The sequence below is a fragment of the Nicotiana sylvestris genome, chromosome 8, assembly GCF_000393655.2.
Source record: "Nicotiana sylvestris chromosome 8, ASM39365v2, whole genome shotgun sequence".
In the NCBI taxonomy this organism is placed as follows: domain Eukaryota; kingdom Viridiplantae; phylum Streptophyta; class Magnoliopsida; order Solanales; family Solanaceae; genus Nicotiana; species Nicotiana sylvestris.
The window spans coordinates 153,243,533-153,259,787 of NC_091064.1; the positions used below are offsets into that span (position 1 = coordinate 153,243,533).

General features: G+C 35.0%; 4 protein-coding genes across 5 annotated transcripts; 2 read left to right on the top strand and 2 right to left on the bottom strand.

Moving 5' to 3' along the window:
• The first annotated feature begins 508 nt into the window (after positions 1-508).
• On the top strand, positions 509-6,094 carry LOC138875871 (uncharacterized). Its single transcript, XM_070154744.1, has 14 exons — positions 509-958; positions 1,164-1,192; positions 1,636-1,794; positions 2,132-2,195; positions 2,285-2,353; positions 2,455-3,087; positions 3,353-3,640; positions 3,789-3,912; positions 4,000-4,278; positions 4,389-4,451; positions 4,636-4,963; positions 5,055-5,175; positions 5,264-5,784; positions 5,884-6,094. Exons 1-14 carry the CDS (start codon positions 509-511, stop codon positions 6,092-6,094), a joined length of 3,339 nt encoding a protein of 1,112 aa, XP_070010845.1.
• Positions 6,095-7,352: 1,258 nt separating this feature from the next.
• Positions 7,353-7,937, bottom strand: LOC104240967 (uncharacterized). Its single transcript, XM_070154745.1, has 2 exons — positions 7,932-7,937; positions 7,353-7,781 (listed from the first exon to the last, which is right to left on the bottom strand). Exons 1-2 carry the CDS (start codon positions 7,935-7,937, stop codon positions 7,353-7,355), a joined length of 435 nt encoding a protein of 144 aa, XP_070010846.1.
• A 549-nt stretch (positions 7,938-8,486) lies between these two features.
• On the bottom strand, positions 8,487-10,796 carry LOC138875872 (uncharacterized). The gene is made up of 3 exons (XM_070154747.1): positions 10,276-10,796; positions 9,245-9,795; positions 8,487-8,542 (listed from the first exon to the last, which is right to left on the bottom strand). The coding sequence occupies exons 1-3, from the start codon at positions 10,794-10,796 to the stop codon at positions 8,487-8,489; spliced, it is 1,128 nt and encodes a 375-aa protein (XP_070010848.1).
• Positions 10,797-11,876: 1,080 nt separating this feature from the next.
• Positions 11,877-14,444, top strand: LOC104239459 (3-ketoacyl-CoA synthase 11-like). Of its 2 annotated transcripts, XM_009794091.2 has the most exons (3): positions 11,877-12,088; positions 12,265-12,315; positions 12,497-14,444. In XM_009794091.2, the coding sequence occupies exon 3, from the start codon at positions 12,551-12,553 to the stop codon at positions 14,084-14,086; it is 1,536 nt and encodes a 511-aa protein (XP_009792393.1). In that variant the 5' UTR covers positions 11,877-12,088; positions 12,265-12,315; positions 12,497-12,550; the 3' UTR covers positions 14,087-14,444. The 2 variants fall into 2 exon arrangements, with proteins under 2 accessions (XP_009792393.1, XP_009792392.1); XM_009794090.2 differs by having other exon boundaries at positions 11,878-12,088; positions 12,265-14,444.
• The last annotated feature ends 1,811 nt before the right edge of the window (positions 14,445-16,255 follow it).

The window sequence follows — 16,255 nt, forward strand, 5'->3', positions numbered from 1 at the left end:
GATTATATTCAGATAGATAAAAAAAAGTGAAAATCTCACTTTATACCTATTAAGCCCAAACTATTTACCTTTTAATACCCATGCCCAAACTATTTACCCTGCCTACCCAGTCGGCCCAATTTATTTACCCGGCCCCCATATTTCACGCGGCCCAATCTACCCATCTCTCCTTATCTTCGATCCAGCCCACCTATTTCACCCGGCACAAGCTTCCCACGCTTTTCTTTGTTCTTTAACAGTTAACAAGTAGACTAGAGTATAGTTTTCAAATCTCCATAGCCAACCGATGAGAACGCAAAATTCACCCACATTCGAGTTTTTAATTTTTTTTTTCCGATTCCGTTCTATCTCTTCGTCTAGTACCTATTTTTGGGTGACATTTTTTCTTTGGGTGAAATTTTTGCTTCTGAAAGTACATTTTAGTGAAAGTGGATTTTCAAAATCATAGGATTTTTGTATTTTCCTTTGTACTTTTGTGAATCAATGTCTATGGGTTGTTGTTTTCTCTATGGGTCGGAAGCATTGTGCGCGTAGATGGTGGCGCCGTGGACAATATCATTCTTCAACACAAGTAGCTGCTGAATTCGTTGCCTCAGCCATGTCTGTTCCTAGTTTTTCCTTATTTTCTGATTCTCAGTCTCTATTTAGTCATAACCCTAGCAGTAGTCATGTTGAAAACACAACTGAAAATGTAAAATTAGAGGGTGGAAAAGGCAACAATATTAATGTTTCGTCAGTCGATGAAACTCCCTACCTGTCATTACCCGACACAAATTCTGAACCAGTCATAGGAGATGTTCCTGTGACTGATAAGGGAAAAGGTAAAGTTGTTGAGGATTTTGAGTTAGGGGGAAGCCGACGTGAATCCGTGCCTAAAACAGAGACTCAACCAGTAGATATTGATTGTAGCAATGATTCTCAGTTAAAGAAGAAAAAAATTGGTATCGCACCCAAGAAGGTAATTTTCTTACAATTATGATCTTTGAGATTTTTAATGTATAGTACATTGTTATTTTTTGATTTCCTGTTATGTTTTTGTATTATATTATAGTTATAGTCAGTTGTGTTAATTTTAAGTGAATTCTATTTCTTCAAGTTCATTCTGTACATTTAAGAGAACTGTTGTAAATTTATTACGATTTCCATTTATCTGTTTATTCCAGCTATCAGTTTCATCAATGTTCAGTACGACGTAATAGTGTTTATAGCTGTCAAAATCCATCACTAGATGATTAACTAAGAGAAAATCAAGTACCAGCGAATTTTGAGTTTTTGGGTGAAGTTCATTTGAGCTGTTCTATGTGTATGTTTCTGTGATATTAGCAAAATTTAGGCCTATCATTCTGCTTAGAAGAAGTAAAAGATATCATTTTGTATACATTGTGTCTGAGCATGAAGGAATTGAGTGATCTTTTCTACTATATTGTACAGACCAGTTAATTTACAATAATGAGCTTGTTAATTTTGGATGGCATATTTGTCTTTGCTATTAGTTTCTCAATGTTTTTGAATCAATATAGACAGATTAAATTAATGTTCTGCTTGAGGTTTAAAAAGGGTCACTGATTCAGTAGTTGTTGTAGTCAACCATATTTATTGAAGCCAGAGCTGCTCTGTGTGATTTCTGATTTTCAGCTTTGCATTAGATGGTTTTGTACATGATTTAGTATTTAGCCAGTTGACAGTGGTGGAGAGAAGCATGGAAGGAATGGGACCATGTAAGTTAGGAGTGCAGAATGGGCTTTTCTTTATATGTGGCATTGTGTGGATGGGGTCAATGGGCGATAAGCGCTGGTACTGTAGCATAAGTTCCTTGTCGAATATTAGCTATCTTGTAGTGCAATTTGATGTGAGTTTATGCTATTCTTTTACTTCCTTAGTAATCTCAAGAATATGCAAGATGAAAAGTATTTTGCTACTATCCTCTAAAATATGTATTTGATAGAATAGTTTTCGGATACTGTAGATTTAATAGCTAAGTTTCTTTTGGCTTTCCCTCCCTAGTAATATTGAATATGCATCTTCAATTGAAACAACTTAAAGTAAGTTTATGCATTGATGGTCACTTAGTATTGCTGCAAATTGTTCCCACACTATTTTCCTTTTGTTTCCTTATGAGTAAAATTTGTAGTTGCCGGAAATTAGTCAGTAGAATTGTATACCCTGCTGGTATAGTTATATGTCGTGTTGGTATCGTATGGTAGTTGTAATATTTTTAGTTGGTTTAGTTGCATTTTAAGTGAATTCTATTTCTGAAATTATTTTATATGAATATGTTTTGCAGTGTTGGGATTTCCTTGTGCCTATGAACTTAGATTATAAACCAAAGGTTGATTGGGATACCAACTGTCATGTTATTCATCAATTGAAAGCGAATTTATCAAAGAGGCAACTTCAATTGTTTAAGAAAACATGCTTTGGCTATTTTTGGATCTGCCACCAGTTATTGTGCAGATTCGGGTTATGCACCATTTGCTTATTAGAGAAGTACATCATGAGGTGAAAAATGAGATGTGGTTTGTAGTGAATGATTCTAGGTTGTGCTTTGGCTTGGGTGAATTTGCACTTGTTACTGTGTTGAAATGTAAGGGTGATACAAGTATAAAGAGCATAACAGAGAATAGGTTGATTTCAAAATATTTTGGGACTGCATCTGTGACATTTGCCCAACTAGCAGACTGTTTTAAGAAGAAGAAATGGGAAACAGATGATGATGCGTTGAAGATAGCAGTTCTTTATTTTGTGAACAGCTTCTTACTTTCTCAACTCAAAACAAAGGTTATTTCACGGTCTTACATTGACTTGGTTGAGTGCGGTGATTTTAATAATTATCCATGGGGTATAGATATTTATAAAGCTACAATTGACTCGTGTTCCAACAAGTTTCAAGATAAGCCTTCTTTTTATAGACTCGGTGGCTTCCCGTTGGCTTTACAGACTTGGTTGTATGAATGCTGCCCAAGTTTGGATGGTCACTTTGCTGATCATCTTGGAAACAAACTTCCACGAATTTTGAATTGGGTAGTCATGGGTCAAATACTGAATGAGCAAGTTGCTTTGCAAATGTGTAGCTTGCAACGCGAGCAGGTAATTTTCTCATAGTTTTATTGCCTCTCTTAATGTTTTGGTACAGTAGTTTAGTCACAGTTGTAGCAATATCCCAGTTCAGTGATATACTCTGTTGGTATACATGTATACTATATTGGTATCATGTATACTATATCCCAGTTCAGTGATATACTCTGTTGGTATACATGTATACTATATTGGTATCATATGGTAATAGGGATCTTTTATCTTTCCATACTTTATTATCATTTCTATTTCTAACTAGTGTGCTTAATAATTGCAGCTAAAGAACATCACCCCAACTAATGATGAGAAGAAACTATTTGATGAAGGTCTAAACTTTGAAATTGAAGTTGAGTGCACTGATAGTCAGCCCGATAGCTTTCAGGTTTTTGGCACTCAATTACCAAAGACACAAAGTATGCATGAAAGTATTAGAGGTGATTCCCAACCTACCAATGCTGAGGTAATGAAGGAGTTACAAGCTTTGAAGCTTTTTGTAGAGACCAAGTTTGAGGAGGTGCTTGCAGCTATTGGTAGGCAGTCAATGAAACCAGAGGGAAATTCAGCGGTATTGATCTTTTATATAATATAATGCTATAGTATATTGTTCAAAGATGCAATATATGCTTATAGGATACTATTCCATTCTTTACTTTTAGTGCACATAGTATTCTTGTAATATACATAATACTAAAATTGTTGTTTCTCATTTTCAGCATAAGCAACAGGATAATGATCCTGACTTTCGTGAGATGCATAATGATTATGACCAGTTTGAAAGTGGCCACGTTGGGAATGATCCTGTAGTTCTTGGAGATAGCACGCCCAAAGCGCCTTCTAGTATGTAAATCACAGATTTGATTGATTTTTGTTTTTTGCTATTGTTTTTTGAAAATAGTACTCTTGCTTATACTTTTATATGTTTAGTATATGGTTTTGGTGGGGTTGGTCAAGATGGAGGTGCCACTGGTGTCAATGTGAAGAACGTCACAGCAAGTGATGGTGTAGTTAATGATGATTTTGGCTTAGATTCTAACTTTAAACTATCTGCATCTGCAATTGATCAAATTACTGCCATTACACAACAAGCAATATATAAGCAGTCATCTCATGATGTTAAAAAGTCAGGTCCTGCTCCACTGCCATCAAGAATCCCTGTACAGACACGAGCAGATGTTGTTATTGAGTCTAATACTGCTCCACAGGGTACGATGTTGATATTACTAATTCTGTAGTTAGTATGTAAATGATAGGTTCTTGATAGTTTTTTAATTTTTATTTAAGTAGTGATGCTGATAATGCTTTTATGTGTTCAGCATGTCAGGTTGATGGTGTTGGTCAAGTGGATGTTGGTGGCAGTAATGTGAATTTGCCTTCTGGTAATGTCTTCTATATATAACTTTTCATTCTTTTTTTCTAAATTTCTTAACTTTGTATATTTATTTATTCACTAGCATTTTCTAATTTAAGCTCCATGTCGACACGGGGGTGATCTTCACTTCGATTCTGATTTTGAATATACTGATTCTTAACTTGATCTAATTGCTGCCATTACACAAAGAGGGAGACGTAATGTAAATCAATCTGGAAATGAACTGACAACTCGTGCTGTAAATAAGTCTAAACCTGATCAGTCGGTATCAAGAAGTATTGTCCAGATACAAACAGACGTTGAAACTACTCCTGCAGTTTTTGCATGGAGAAGGCGCCCCGCAGCTATAAAACAGTCGCCGTATAGGAATGACTGGCAATCTGGTGTTAGTGTAGTTGGGGGATCCTCGAAGGTTATCAAAGTAAGATTTCCATTTGTAAATGATATTTCAGAGACTGTTGATTTTAAGCTTACGACTACATTCTCAAACTTTGTTGAAGCAAACATGCAATTGGGAGAGTGCGTATTCGTTTCCATGTACTTTTGTTTTCATTTTTTCTTAATGTTTGTTGTTATATTTCTTATCCATATCTTCTTTTATACGAAATAGGGAAGTGTATTTACCTGGTGATCAAAAGCTAGAGCCTTGTTTTGACTTTGAAGTTGAACAGATTGATGATAAGACGTTTTTCCATACCTTAAACTATTCTGGCAGGCCGCTCTCTAGTTCGGTATGTGTACTGCTTTTTATTTTTGTTGTTGTAGTAGTTCATTCATATTGTTAGTGGTAGTCATGTTTTCTTCCTCTCTTTTTTGTAGCACTTGAATATTATATTCTACTATCTTAGGAAAAAGGCGAAATATAGAATTAATATGCCAATCAAAGTCACAACTACAAATACTCTTTTTAATAATATCATTCAAAGGGTTTTCACAGAATTTGTAAAAGGTGGGAAACAAGATCATTTGATTGATAGATCAGACGATATCATGGAGTACATGAAAGGATTTAGGATGCATTGCAACACTCCATGGCACCAGGTTGATCATGTCATTTTTCCAATTAATTTGGCAGAAATTTGGCATTGGATATTTGGGTGTGTGTCATTCCACAAGAGATGTTTTTACGTATATGACTCGCTACGTAGTCGAAAGCACAAAAAAGCTATTCAAAAAGTGGCAGAGGCTTATGCTGTGTTGATACCCCTATTTCTAGTTAGTATTGAATTTTATAACCAAAGAAGTGACATTGTAGTAGAAAATGGTCTGCACATGGGAAAGAAGTTGACTGATCCTTTTGAGATTGAATTGATTACAAATCTACCAACACAGCAAAATTCGTAAGAATAGTTACTTTTTTTTTACTTTGTTTTCCTCATTCATATTAACATTTTCACTTCTAATTGATTTTTATAGTCTGTTCATTTGTTTTATTTCAGAGATTGTGGAGTATATGTTGCTTGCTTTGCTGAGTATATTATTGAAGATCTTCCAATCCCTGTTGCCAATTTTGATGTGGATGGTCTTCGAGCTAGGTTTGGTATACTGTTGTGGCACTATGGGAGGAACAAGCAGTTGCATGGCGAATCAAGTGAATCCGAGGCTCCAGTAGCACCTAAAAAGACTCGTGGAAAGAAACACAAGAAGTAGTATAGGTCTCTTTTTTGTTTTAGTTAATCGTATCATGAAAACTTTGCAGGATTTTAATAGTTTTTGGTGAAGTATTGTATTATTAGTAGAAAATGACCTTCTGCTGATTCAAGACTGTAGGAAACTTGTGCCTTTATAAAATATTTCCAGCTGCTAATGTTTCTTTTGTCATATTTAATTATTCTGGTTCAGAATATGTGGTATATATTTCTTCAAGTACATGGGGGTTATCAGTTTAGTTATGTCTCTTGATGCTGAAAATTTGCTGATTTTGTTTCTGATTTCAGCTTGTTTTATTAGGCTTTTCTTAGGCTTCTTCCATAAAGTTGTTAGTTTATTAGGATGCCAAGGTCCATTCCTTTGACAGAGGGTAAGGTTTAATGGATTCTGCAAGTGAAATTAGGGGCAGATGAAGCGAACACTTCCAACAACATACAAAGTAGTTGTGATAGAAGTTAAATGATCTGCTTTCGAATGTGATGATGGTCTAAGCTTTAATGTTCATTTGTAGTTTTAGCATAGATGATGTATTAGTGTAGTAGAACTATATACCAATCAGGTATACTGATATACCATTTGGGGTATCACATTGTATTTGACTCACATTTCTTCCTTCATCAACTAGATGTAAGTACTGACATGAGTTCCAAAGCGTGCGCATTTTGGGTATCACGTTGTATGTGGTGCACCATTTGTATTTCTGCGCATATTTTGTTTTATCCATATTAGTGCAATACCACTATATAACAGCGAGGTATACAAATATAACATTTGGGTATCACCTTGTATTAATGCACCTGATGATGTACAATAATTGCATGTAAATGGCTTCCAATTTGTTATACTTCAATACAGACATGAGCTGCAAAACGAGTCCATTTTGTTAACAAAGTATGTACAAATGTTGCATTTGCAGCACCACTTCTATTTCTGCACATATTTTGATACTAATAAGATATACAGATATACTAATAAGGTATACAGATATACCAAATGGGTATCACATAAATATTTTAGCATCTTTTTTCCTGCAGCAACTAGATGTAAATGCATCCCACTTTTATATACTAAAATAGAAAATAAATAGATTCTTATTGAAAATACAAGTAGCCATATAAATTTGTTGCCAAAAAGTAATTTCTCAAAGAATCATCATACCAAATATATGTCTAGTGCAAGAAATGCATTTTATTTTTTTGCAATTCAAATGCTATGATTCTACGATATATGAGTTCTATAAAAACATTGAAGCATTATATCAATCTCTTTTTGGAATATTTCGGCATGTTCTCCGGTTGTGTCCTTTTCTCCCGCATAGTGCACATGTAACTGTATTTCCTTCCCAGCCTCCTATGCCTCTCTTCTTTTTAGGTCTTCCTGGTTTGATTTTTCCTTTTGGTGGCAGTACCACCTGCGAAGAGACATCTTCTGAAATTTGCCACATTGTTTCATCTGGCAATGGATTTACTGGTATCTCATATGTTTTCAGCAAGTAGTCTATGTTGTAGTAATCCGAGCAATCCTTGTATGAATCCATATGGAATTTTTGTATAACTGCCATTGCATGTGGACATGGAATATCGTCTAGCTGAAACCTCCCACAAGTGCAGTTTCTTTCATGTAGGCGCACCACATTTCTTGTTTGGCCATCAATTATTAAATGTAAGAATTCAGTTGATGGCAACACCTAGTATAATTTTAATTAAGAAAAGTCATTAGCTATATGAAGTAATAGTATTTCTTAAATAACAATATTCAGTTGTTTTAGTGAAATCACTAAGGTAAAAAAGTAAAAATACAGTACATGCAGTGTTTTTATGATTTTGAAAATGCATACCGTCATCGTCTGTGATAAGATAGTATTATCTGCCAATATTTTTTCTTACTTTGCACTAATCTTCATAAATGATTCCACTGCATCCTTCCGATTGGTGTAATTCCATTTTTGAATCAATGTTGTCATAAAGTCAAGCAAATTCACAACTGGGAGGTCTCTTGCGTGCTTGTTTGCTGCATTTACTGATTCCGCAATATTCGATGTCATGGTCATTGTTCTATTTGCCTTGGAATGCGCCCGAGACCATTTATCATATCCAATATCCATCAGGTATGTTTTCACTCTACTATCAATAGCTTCTAACTCTGCCATATGCCTGCTGAATTCTTCAACAGTGTAAGCTCTTGCTAACGCAAAATATACTTCTTTGATTTGTTTTTGGCTCTTCCTGAAGTTTGTCTTTATGTTGTTCCACAAATGGAACATACATGCACAATGAGGGACTTCTGGATAGACAATTGAAGTTGCTTTCCATATAGCATCATGCCTGTCTGATACAATGCACATTCCCTCTCTTTGTCCATAGGTTTCTCTGAACTACACGAAGAACCATTCTCACGATGCATCATTTTTCGAATCAACAATTGCATATGCAAGGGGTAGAATTTGTCCTGTAAACCCAAAGAACAAAATATCAATTACAACACACTATATTAATTTAGCATTTCATATAGTAGTATAGTCATAGGTAGGTGCAGGTGTGTAGCAAAACAACTATATACTTTGTTGGTATACTTGTATACCATACTGGTATCATATAATATTTGCAAATATTTTTTGTTTCTTTAACTGAATGTAATTGGATTGTACAAAAAAAATATTAATTTAGTATTTCATATAGTAGTATAGTCATAGGTACGTGCAGGTGTGTAGCAAAACAATTGTATACTCTGTTTGTATACTTGTAAACCATACTGGTATCATATAATATTTGAAAATATTTTTTGTTTCTTTAACTGAATGTAATTGGATTGTACACAAAATATTATTTTAGTATTTCATATAGTAGTATAGTTATAGGTACACGCAGGTGTGTAGCAAAACAACTATATACTCTGTTGGTATACTTGTATACCATACTGGTATCATATAATATTTGAAAATATTTTTTGTTTCTTTAACTGAATGTAATTGGATTGTACACAAAATATTAATTTAGCATTTCATATAGTAGTATAGTTATAGGTACGCGCAGGTGTGTAGCAAAACAACTATATACTCTGTTGGTATACTTGTATACCATACTGGTATCATATAATATTTGAAAATATTTTTTGTTTCTTTAACTGAATGTAATTGGATTGTATTCTTACCCTCTGCGTCTTGCGTGGAAGCCGTGAGTATGGTCCCTCTATATGTTGACTTTAAAAAACTTCCATCAACTACAATTGTTGGCCTACAATAGACCCATCCTCTAATCGATGCATATATAGCTATGAATGCATACAAGAAGCTCCCATCTCCTTCAGTGTGTAGTCGTGTCACTGATCCTGAGTTAGCGTACTCTAACATATAAAGATATGTTGACATTTTCTTGTATGATTCACTTGGTGATCGTCTCAATAATTGCATTGCTTTTTCTTTTGATCCCCATGCTTGCATGTAGCTTAAGTCCATACCATATGCTTTTTGGATGTCTCTCTGGATATCTGTTGGTGTATATATGGTTTTCGGGTCAACAAGTTTATCTTGTACCACATCTGCAACAAAAGCTGAGACAGCTTGCTTTTGTGAACAAAATCTCTTATCAGTTAAACAACTGTGGACAGAATTGAAATCTGTCACTTTGAAAAGATTTGATGCTCGCAGGCTTGATGCTTTAAGTCTCCAAGTACATCTTTCATCCACGCATTCAAGGATATACCTATTTATAATACAAATACAGTTATGTATAATGTTTTATTGATAAAAAACACACACAAATATCCGTACAATTATATACTCACATGGTATACTCTGTTGGTATACTTATATACTGTATCAGTATCATATTTTGCTGATAAAAAATATAGACAAAGCAGCACAATTCTATACTCACATAGTATACTGATTTAGCATACATATATACTATATTGGTCTTATGTTTTACTGATAATAACAAAGACAAACCAATACAGTTATATACTCGCATAGTATACAGATATAACATACTTATATACTATACCAGTATTACTGATAAAAAACACAGACAAACCAATACAATTCCATACTCGCATAGTATGCTGATTTAGCATACTTATATACTATATAGGTATCACATAGTTTTTTACTTGAAAACATGTAGACGGACCTTCTTGGGCATGATTTATGAATCCGATATTGACATTTTTCTCTAACGACATACTGTTTCATAACGAGAGCCAGCAGGTTCTTGTCTTCATAAATTTGTCCTTTTTCAACATTTTGATGAAATTGATCAGTTATGATGTTTGCATCATCAAGTTCTAAAATGGCGTCATCTCTTTCTTGCACATCAAACATAATAATCATATCAGTGCTTTCAAATTGTGCAATTTCTGATGAAATTGGAGCAACATCGAAACTGGAGGTGCTTGCAGCTATAGTGTTTTTAGCAAACGACACACACAGGGGAAGTGTTGTCATCCATGCACTTGATTTTTTCAATTCCATGTAAACACTAATACTCATATCGCTGCAAATTGTAATTGGTGGATATCCTTGAGCAATAGCATACTGAATAACTATTGTTTTACTGTCCTTTTGCAGTTGCTTTGCAATTTCTCTGAGAAGTTGTTCAAATTTCCAAGAGGTCTTTATTAGAATTGCATCAACATGAAAATTTATGAAATTATTGTTATCATCCCATTCTCCACTATGCTGTGGCAGAATTGGAATATTTTCCATGATTCTGAAGTTATAATCACTTTTATGTCTTGAATCTCAACAATGCAAATTTCAACAGTGTTCGAAATCAACAGTATTCGAAATCAAAAGTGTTCGAAATTTCAATAGTATATAGCTGCAACAGATTTTTCGAAATCAAACCTATAGATCTCCAGATCTCCAAACCTATAGATCTCCAGATCTCCAAACCTAGATTAGAATTTTCAGCTAAAATTCAGAAGTTTAGCTCCGAAATCAAAATCAAAATAACAGCGAAATCAAAATCCGAAAAGAAGATGCGAATCAACATCTTCGATTTGTTTTTTCACACTTAGTGATCTTCAAATTAGGGAATGTCGGTGGAAATCTCAATTGTGTGCGCTGATTTTCTGAAATTTTGAGCAGCTTTTGCGTTTTTATAGGTAAGGCATTAAGCGTGGGATAGTTATTTTGATATTCCCGTTTATTTATTAAGTGAGTAGGAGATTGTAATTATTTAGCGGGTAGAATTCTTTAATGGGTAGGGCAGGGTAAATAGTTTCACTTTTATAGGTACTCTTATCTTTTCCCCAAAAAAAAATTCAATCACCCTTAAGCCCATATGCGAACCTAGGATTTGAAGGTAGAGGGGCACATGGGCGGATCGCTCAACCACTACGCCTATCAGACTTTTAATATAATCGTTTTCTATATATATAAAATTTCGGAGGTTAACGGGTTCGATGACCCTTCTACTATGCCTTAGTTTTTGTATTTTAATAGAGAGAAAAAAAAAAAGGAAATATTATTTTTAGAAAAAGAAATTTTTGTAGTAGTACTTTTTCTTCTAGATTCAAGGAGTCAATTAATACATAGCTATCCCTTCCCCACCAACACAGTTTTATACACGTTCGCAAGGAAGTAGAAACTAGTACTACTACTTGCTTGCTAATTTCCAACTGCCCAATCCTTACGGAAGTGCGAACGTAATCGCAACAAACGTCCATTGAATTTTCTTGTCTTTTTCTCTTCCAAGACCTGCACTTGTACTCACATGAGTGGGTCCACTAGTAAAGAGTTTGATACTACTCCATCTCCATATGTTAGAACTGTGGGTGAAGCTGACTCAAGAGAGCAGATGAAAAAGTGAAAAACTGGCTACCAAAATTGGACCCCACTACGGAATCAACGTTTTTATCCTTTTAAATGCAAATCCAAATTTTCACTCGTTTCCTATAAATTAATATCTGATTATACCACCTTCAAAACCATCTTCTATCTCCTCCCTCTCAAGCATTGTGCAGTTGTGGGGGTTGTATTCCGCACTGATTAAGGTTTGTTTTCCTGATCTTGTCTTGAGATGGGTTTTTCTTCTTTTCCTCACTGCTTAAAAATTTTGAAATTTGTCTGTCTATGTTTTGTTTTTCTGTTTTGTTGGATGTTGTCACTGAGGGAAACTTTATCTGTTGTACATTTAGTCAGACTGATGTTTGTTTGTTCTTTTCTACAGGTGGTTCTTTGAGTTTGGCCTGTTTTTCCTGTGAGACATTCTTGTGAAATGGTACTTGTTCTTGAATATTTTTGCTCCTTTGTTTGTTAAACCTTTAGCATGTTGTAGAAATTCAATCTTTGCTGTAAAAATCCAATCTTGATTGCTATTACAAAACTGAAATTTTGGGGCAACTCAACGATTCTTAGATAACCGTTGACCTTAAATATTGCCAATCTTGTGTTGTTTATAGGACTGACTGCCCTTGAACTGTTGATTTTGTGTTATATCAACACAAAAGATCAAGATGAGTGAAACTAAGCCAGAAACACCAGTAAATCCACCTTCTATTTCAAGAAAGCTTCCTGATTTTAAAAAATCTGTGAAACTGAAATATGTTAAACTTGGATACCATTGCCTCATTACACATGGAATGTACCTGTTTTTGTCACCTCTAGTTGTTCTCACTGCTGCTCAACTCTCTACATTCTCACTCAATGACCTTTATGTTCTTTGGGATCAACTTAGGTTTAATCTCATATCTGTTGTCATTTGCTCCACCCTTTTGGTCTTTTTGTCTACTCTCTATTTCTTTACCCGTCCTCGCCCTGTCTACCTTGTCGATTTCTCGTGCTATAAACCGATAGATGCAAGGAAATGCACAAGGGAGAATTTCTTGGATATGTCTAAGTCCGTTGGAACGTTTTCTAACGAAAACCTTGAGTTTCAAAGGAAAATTGTTGAGAAGTCTGGTCTTGGTGATTTAACTTACCTTCCCGAAGCAGTGACTCAGGTACCTCCAAATCCTTGTATGGCAGAAGCAAGAAAAGAAGCGGAGGCTGTTATGTTTGGAGCCATCGACGAGCTTCTTGCTAAAACCTCTGTTAAACCTAAGGATATTGGAATTTTAGTAGTGAATTGCAGCTTGTTTAACCCGACCCCTTCTTTGTCTGCGATGATTGTCAACCATTACAAACTTCGGGGGAACATTATCAGCTACAATCTCGGTGGAATGGGTTGTAGTGCTGGTTTGATCTCGATTGATCTTGCGAAAGATCTTCTTCAAGTCCAGCCCAACACTTATGCCTTGGTGCTTAGCATGGAAAACATCACTTTGAATTGGTATTTTGGTAATGAGAAATCCATGCTCCTTCCGAATTGCTTATTCCGTATGGGAGGTGCTGCTGTGTTGCTCTCAAACAAAAGATCAGATCGAAGAAGATCAAAGTATCAGCTGGTCCATACTGTTAGAACTCACAAGGGTTCTGATGATAAGTGCTTTACTTGTGTCTACCAAATGGAAGATTCCAATAGAGAAGTTGGAGTCTCTCTGTCGAAGGAGCTGATGTCAGTAGCGGGTGATGCTTTGAAAACCAACATCACTACATTGGGTCCTCTTGTGCTTCCTATGTCGGAGCAGTTCCTTTTCTTCTCCACGTTGGTAGGAAGGAAGCTATTGAAGATGAAGATTAGGCCTTATATCCCTGATTTTAAGTTGGCGTTTGAACATTTCTGCATTCATGCTGGTGGGAGAGCTGTATTGGATGAAATAGAGAAAAACTTGCAGCTTTCTGATTGGAATATGGAGCCTTCAAGAATGACACTTTATCGATTTGGGAACACTTCAAGCAGTTCCCTTTGGTATGAATTGGCCTACTCGGAAGCCAAGGGAAGAATCAAGAGAGGAGACCGAACTTGGCAGATAGCATTTGGTTCGGGATTCAAATGTAATAGTGCTGTTTGGAAGGCATTGAGAACTATAAATCCAGCCGAGGAGAAGAATCCGTGGATGGATGAGATTCATCAGTTCCCTGTCGATGTTCCAAAAGTTGCAAGAATCTAACAACTTAATGGAGCATTGTATTTAATTAGCTAAGCGCTTCCAAAATGTGTAAAGTTGGAATCTTTCTCAGAATACTATGGTTATAGGGGGCATCTGTAGAGTAGTCAATCTCTTGCCTCCGAAGGCAGTCATTAGCTGAGATATTTGATTCAGTTTCTAAAAGGTTTATTAATACTTACTTTCAAATCTTTAAGGTTTCAAGCTAAGCCTTCTTCTCCTTTTGATGTTGATATTGAGTTTACGGACATGAGTAGTAGGTAATCTTTTGTTTGTTCAATATGTGTTAATTAATATTTATGTAAATTTCTTATGGATGATTATTATCCTGGATTCAAGAATTGGGCGAATATTAGTGGGATTCATGCTGTAATGTTAATTGTTTTGTTGAATTATTTCTCCAACCTGTTTATGTTGGAGAACAGTTAAGCACATCATTGTTCTCAACCTCTCATAATGGATTTTTTTTTTCCATTATTCATTAAACTCATCCTCCCCCTCCCTCCCACCAATCGGAGAAAATGCGCAAAATGAAATAGAAATTCTCCAATATGAAAAATACAGAGGAAACTTTATTGTTTGGGGATAATGTGATATTGTTGTGAAATAATACCTTGTTTATTTGGAAGAAGAAAAACGGAAAGAACTGGAAAATGAAGTAGAAAGAGGAGGAAATGTGTCCTCTTTTGTTCTGAGATTATTAAATTTCAAAAGTGGTGAGGGAAGGTATGTTTAACAAGCAAGGCCAAAGGTGAAGTAAATTTTTTTTTTCTTCCTCTTCTCTACAAACCAAATGAAGAAAAGTTGTCTTTCCAAACAAGTGGGTGTGCAGGGGAAGAAAAGGGAAGTGCTTGAAATATGAAGTTGGAAGTGAAGATGGAAAAGATATTTAAACAGTTATTCATCAATTTATGTGCTACTTTTGGTTCAGGAAGACAAAATCTGTAGGAAAAACAAAAATTCTGAACATCTGTTATTGTCACGACTCAACTTGGGGCCTGTCAAGGGCATATAACGGCCAGCTTACTCAAGTCCGGTGCACTAAGCTCTAATTATGTGCGGAGTCCGGTCAGGGGCATACACAAGATTTATATTAAGTGGTGTCGACATTTAAAGAAATAAATGAATGAATATATTACTGTACCAACATCATATTTTAAAGAAACACAATATTACAAATCTCCATCGACGAGTTTTCAGTTTTTGAAATTTATCCATAATAGACTCATAAAGAATATTATTAAATACTTCATTTTTTAATCCAAAATAGATTCATTAGGTGATGAGTCGGACTTTTTTTTTAAAAAAAGTAAAGGAACCAGAGGTTCCAGCATGCTTACATTTTTATTGGGGAGTCGAAGGATCAAGCGTTTCTGGCTTCTGCATTTTCTTCAAAATAAGGCTCAAAATTTCAAACAAAAAAATAGATCAGCTTAACAGGGATCGATCCTATAACCTCCAAAGGTTCACTGCAGCGCACCAACGAAGCTCTAGCATTAAGAAAGGTCATTTTTTAAAATAATTTAGTTGTTTTGCATATCATTTGCGCATACATAAATTAAAAATTTGTTGACGAAGTGGTGTCGGATGACATCGCTTGGATGAACGTGCATCCTTCCTTGGGTTTGGGGAAGGGCTGGACCACTTGTCTACTGTACACAACCCTTTTTTGCCTCCCTACTTCTCCTTTTTTAATAAATAAGTCTCGTTGGCCCTCGCTGATAAGAAAAAAAAATGTGATGACCACTCTAAATAACCACAAGGATATAGGTAATCTTTATTTCGACTACGTTGACATTTACCATTTGCTTTTCATATTATTTCATCAATCATATGAAAATAATTGTTCATATAACTCAACTCATATCTCATTGCATATCTCTATAATTTCAAACCTTATAGCTTAAGGACTCATAGCTTTTCCGAAAAGTAGAAAAAGTTTTCCTTTCATTTTTCTTTTTTGTTGTTGTCGACCTTCTTTATTTATCATTTTTTATTGTAAACGATGAGAGTTTATAAAAGCATTAAAATTGAACTCTCTAATAAAAGAGAAAAAGGCATATATTTATTTACAATAATCAAATGTAAAAGGAAAACCAAGTTATATAATTTGTTAAAATATGCAAATGAAGAGATTATTTTTTCTTGAAATTTTTTCCTTTTTCCTTTTTC

Excerpts from the sequence above, each read along its gene's own strand:
- LOC138875871 (XM_070154744.1), top strand. The coding sequence starts at position 509 with ATGGGTCGGAAGCATTGTGCGCGTAGATGGTGGCGCCGTGGACAATAT. Across the intron at positions 1,193-1,635 it reads TCATCAATGTTCAGTACGAC|CTTTGCATTAGATGGTTTTG; the intron begins GTAATAGTGTTT and ends TCTGATTTTCAG. Across the intron at positions 1,795-2,131 it reads TCAATGGGCGATAAGCGCTG|TTGCCGGAAATTAGTCAGTA; the intron begins GTACTGTAGCAT and ends TAAAATTTGTAG.
- LOC138875872 (XM_070154747.1), bottom strand. The coding sequence starts at position 10,796 with ATGGAAAATATTCCAATTCTGCCACAGCATAGTGGAGAATGGGATGAT. Across the intron at positions 9,796-10,275 it reads CTGGCTCTCGTTATGAAACA|GTATATCCTTGAATGCGTGG; the intron begins GTATGTCGTTAG and ends TATTATAAATAG. Across the intron at positions 8,543-9,244 it reads TTCCACGCAAGACGCAGAGG|GACAAATTCTACCCCTTGCA; the intron begins GTAAGAATACAA and ends TTGGGTTTACAG.
- LOC104239459 (XM_009794091.2), top strand. The coding sequence starts at position 12,551 with ATGAGTGAAACTAAGCCAGAAACACCAGTAAATCCACCTTCTATTTCA.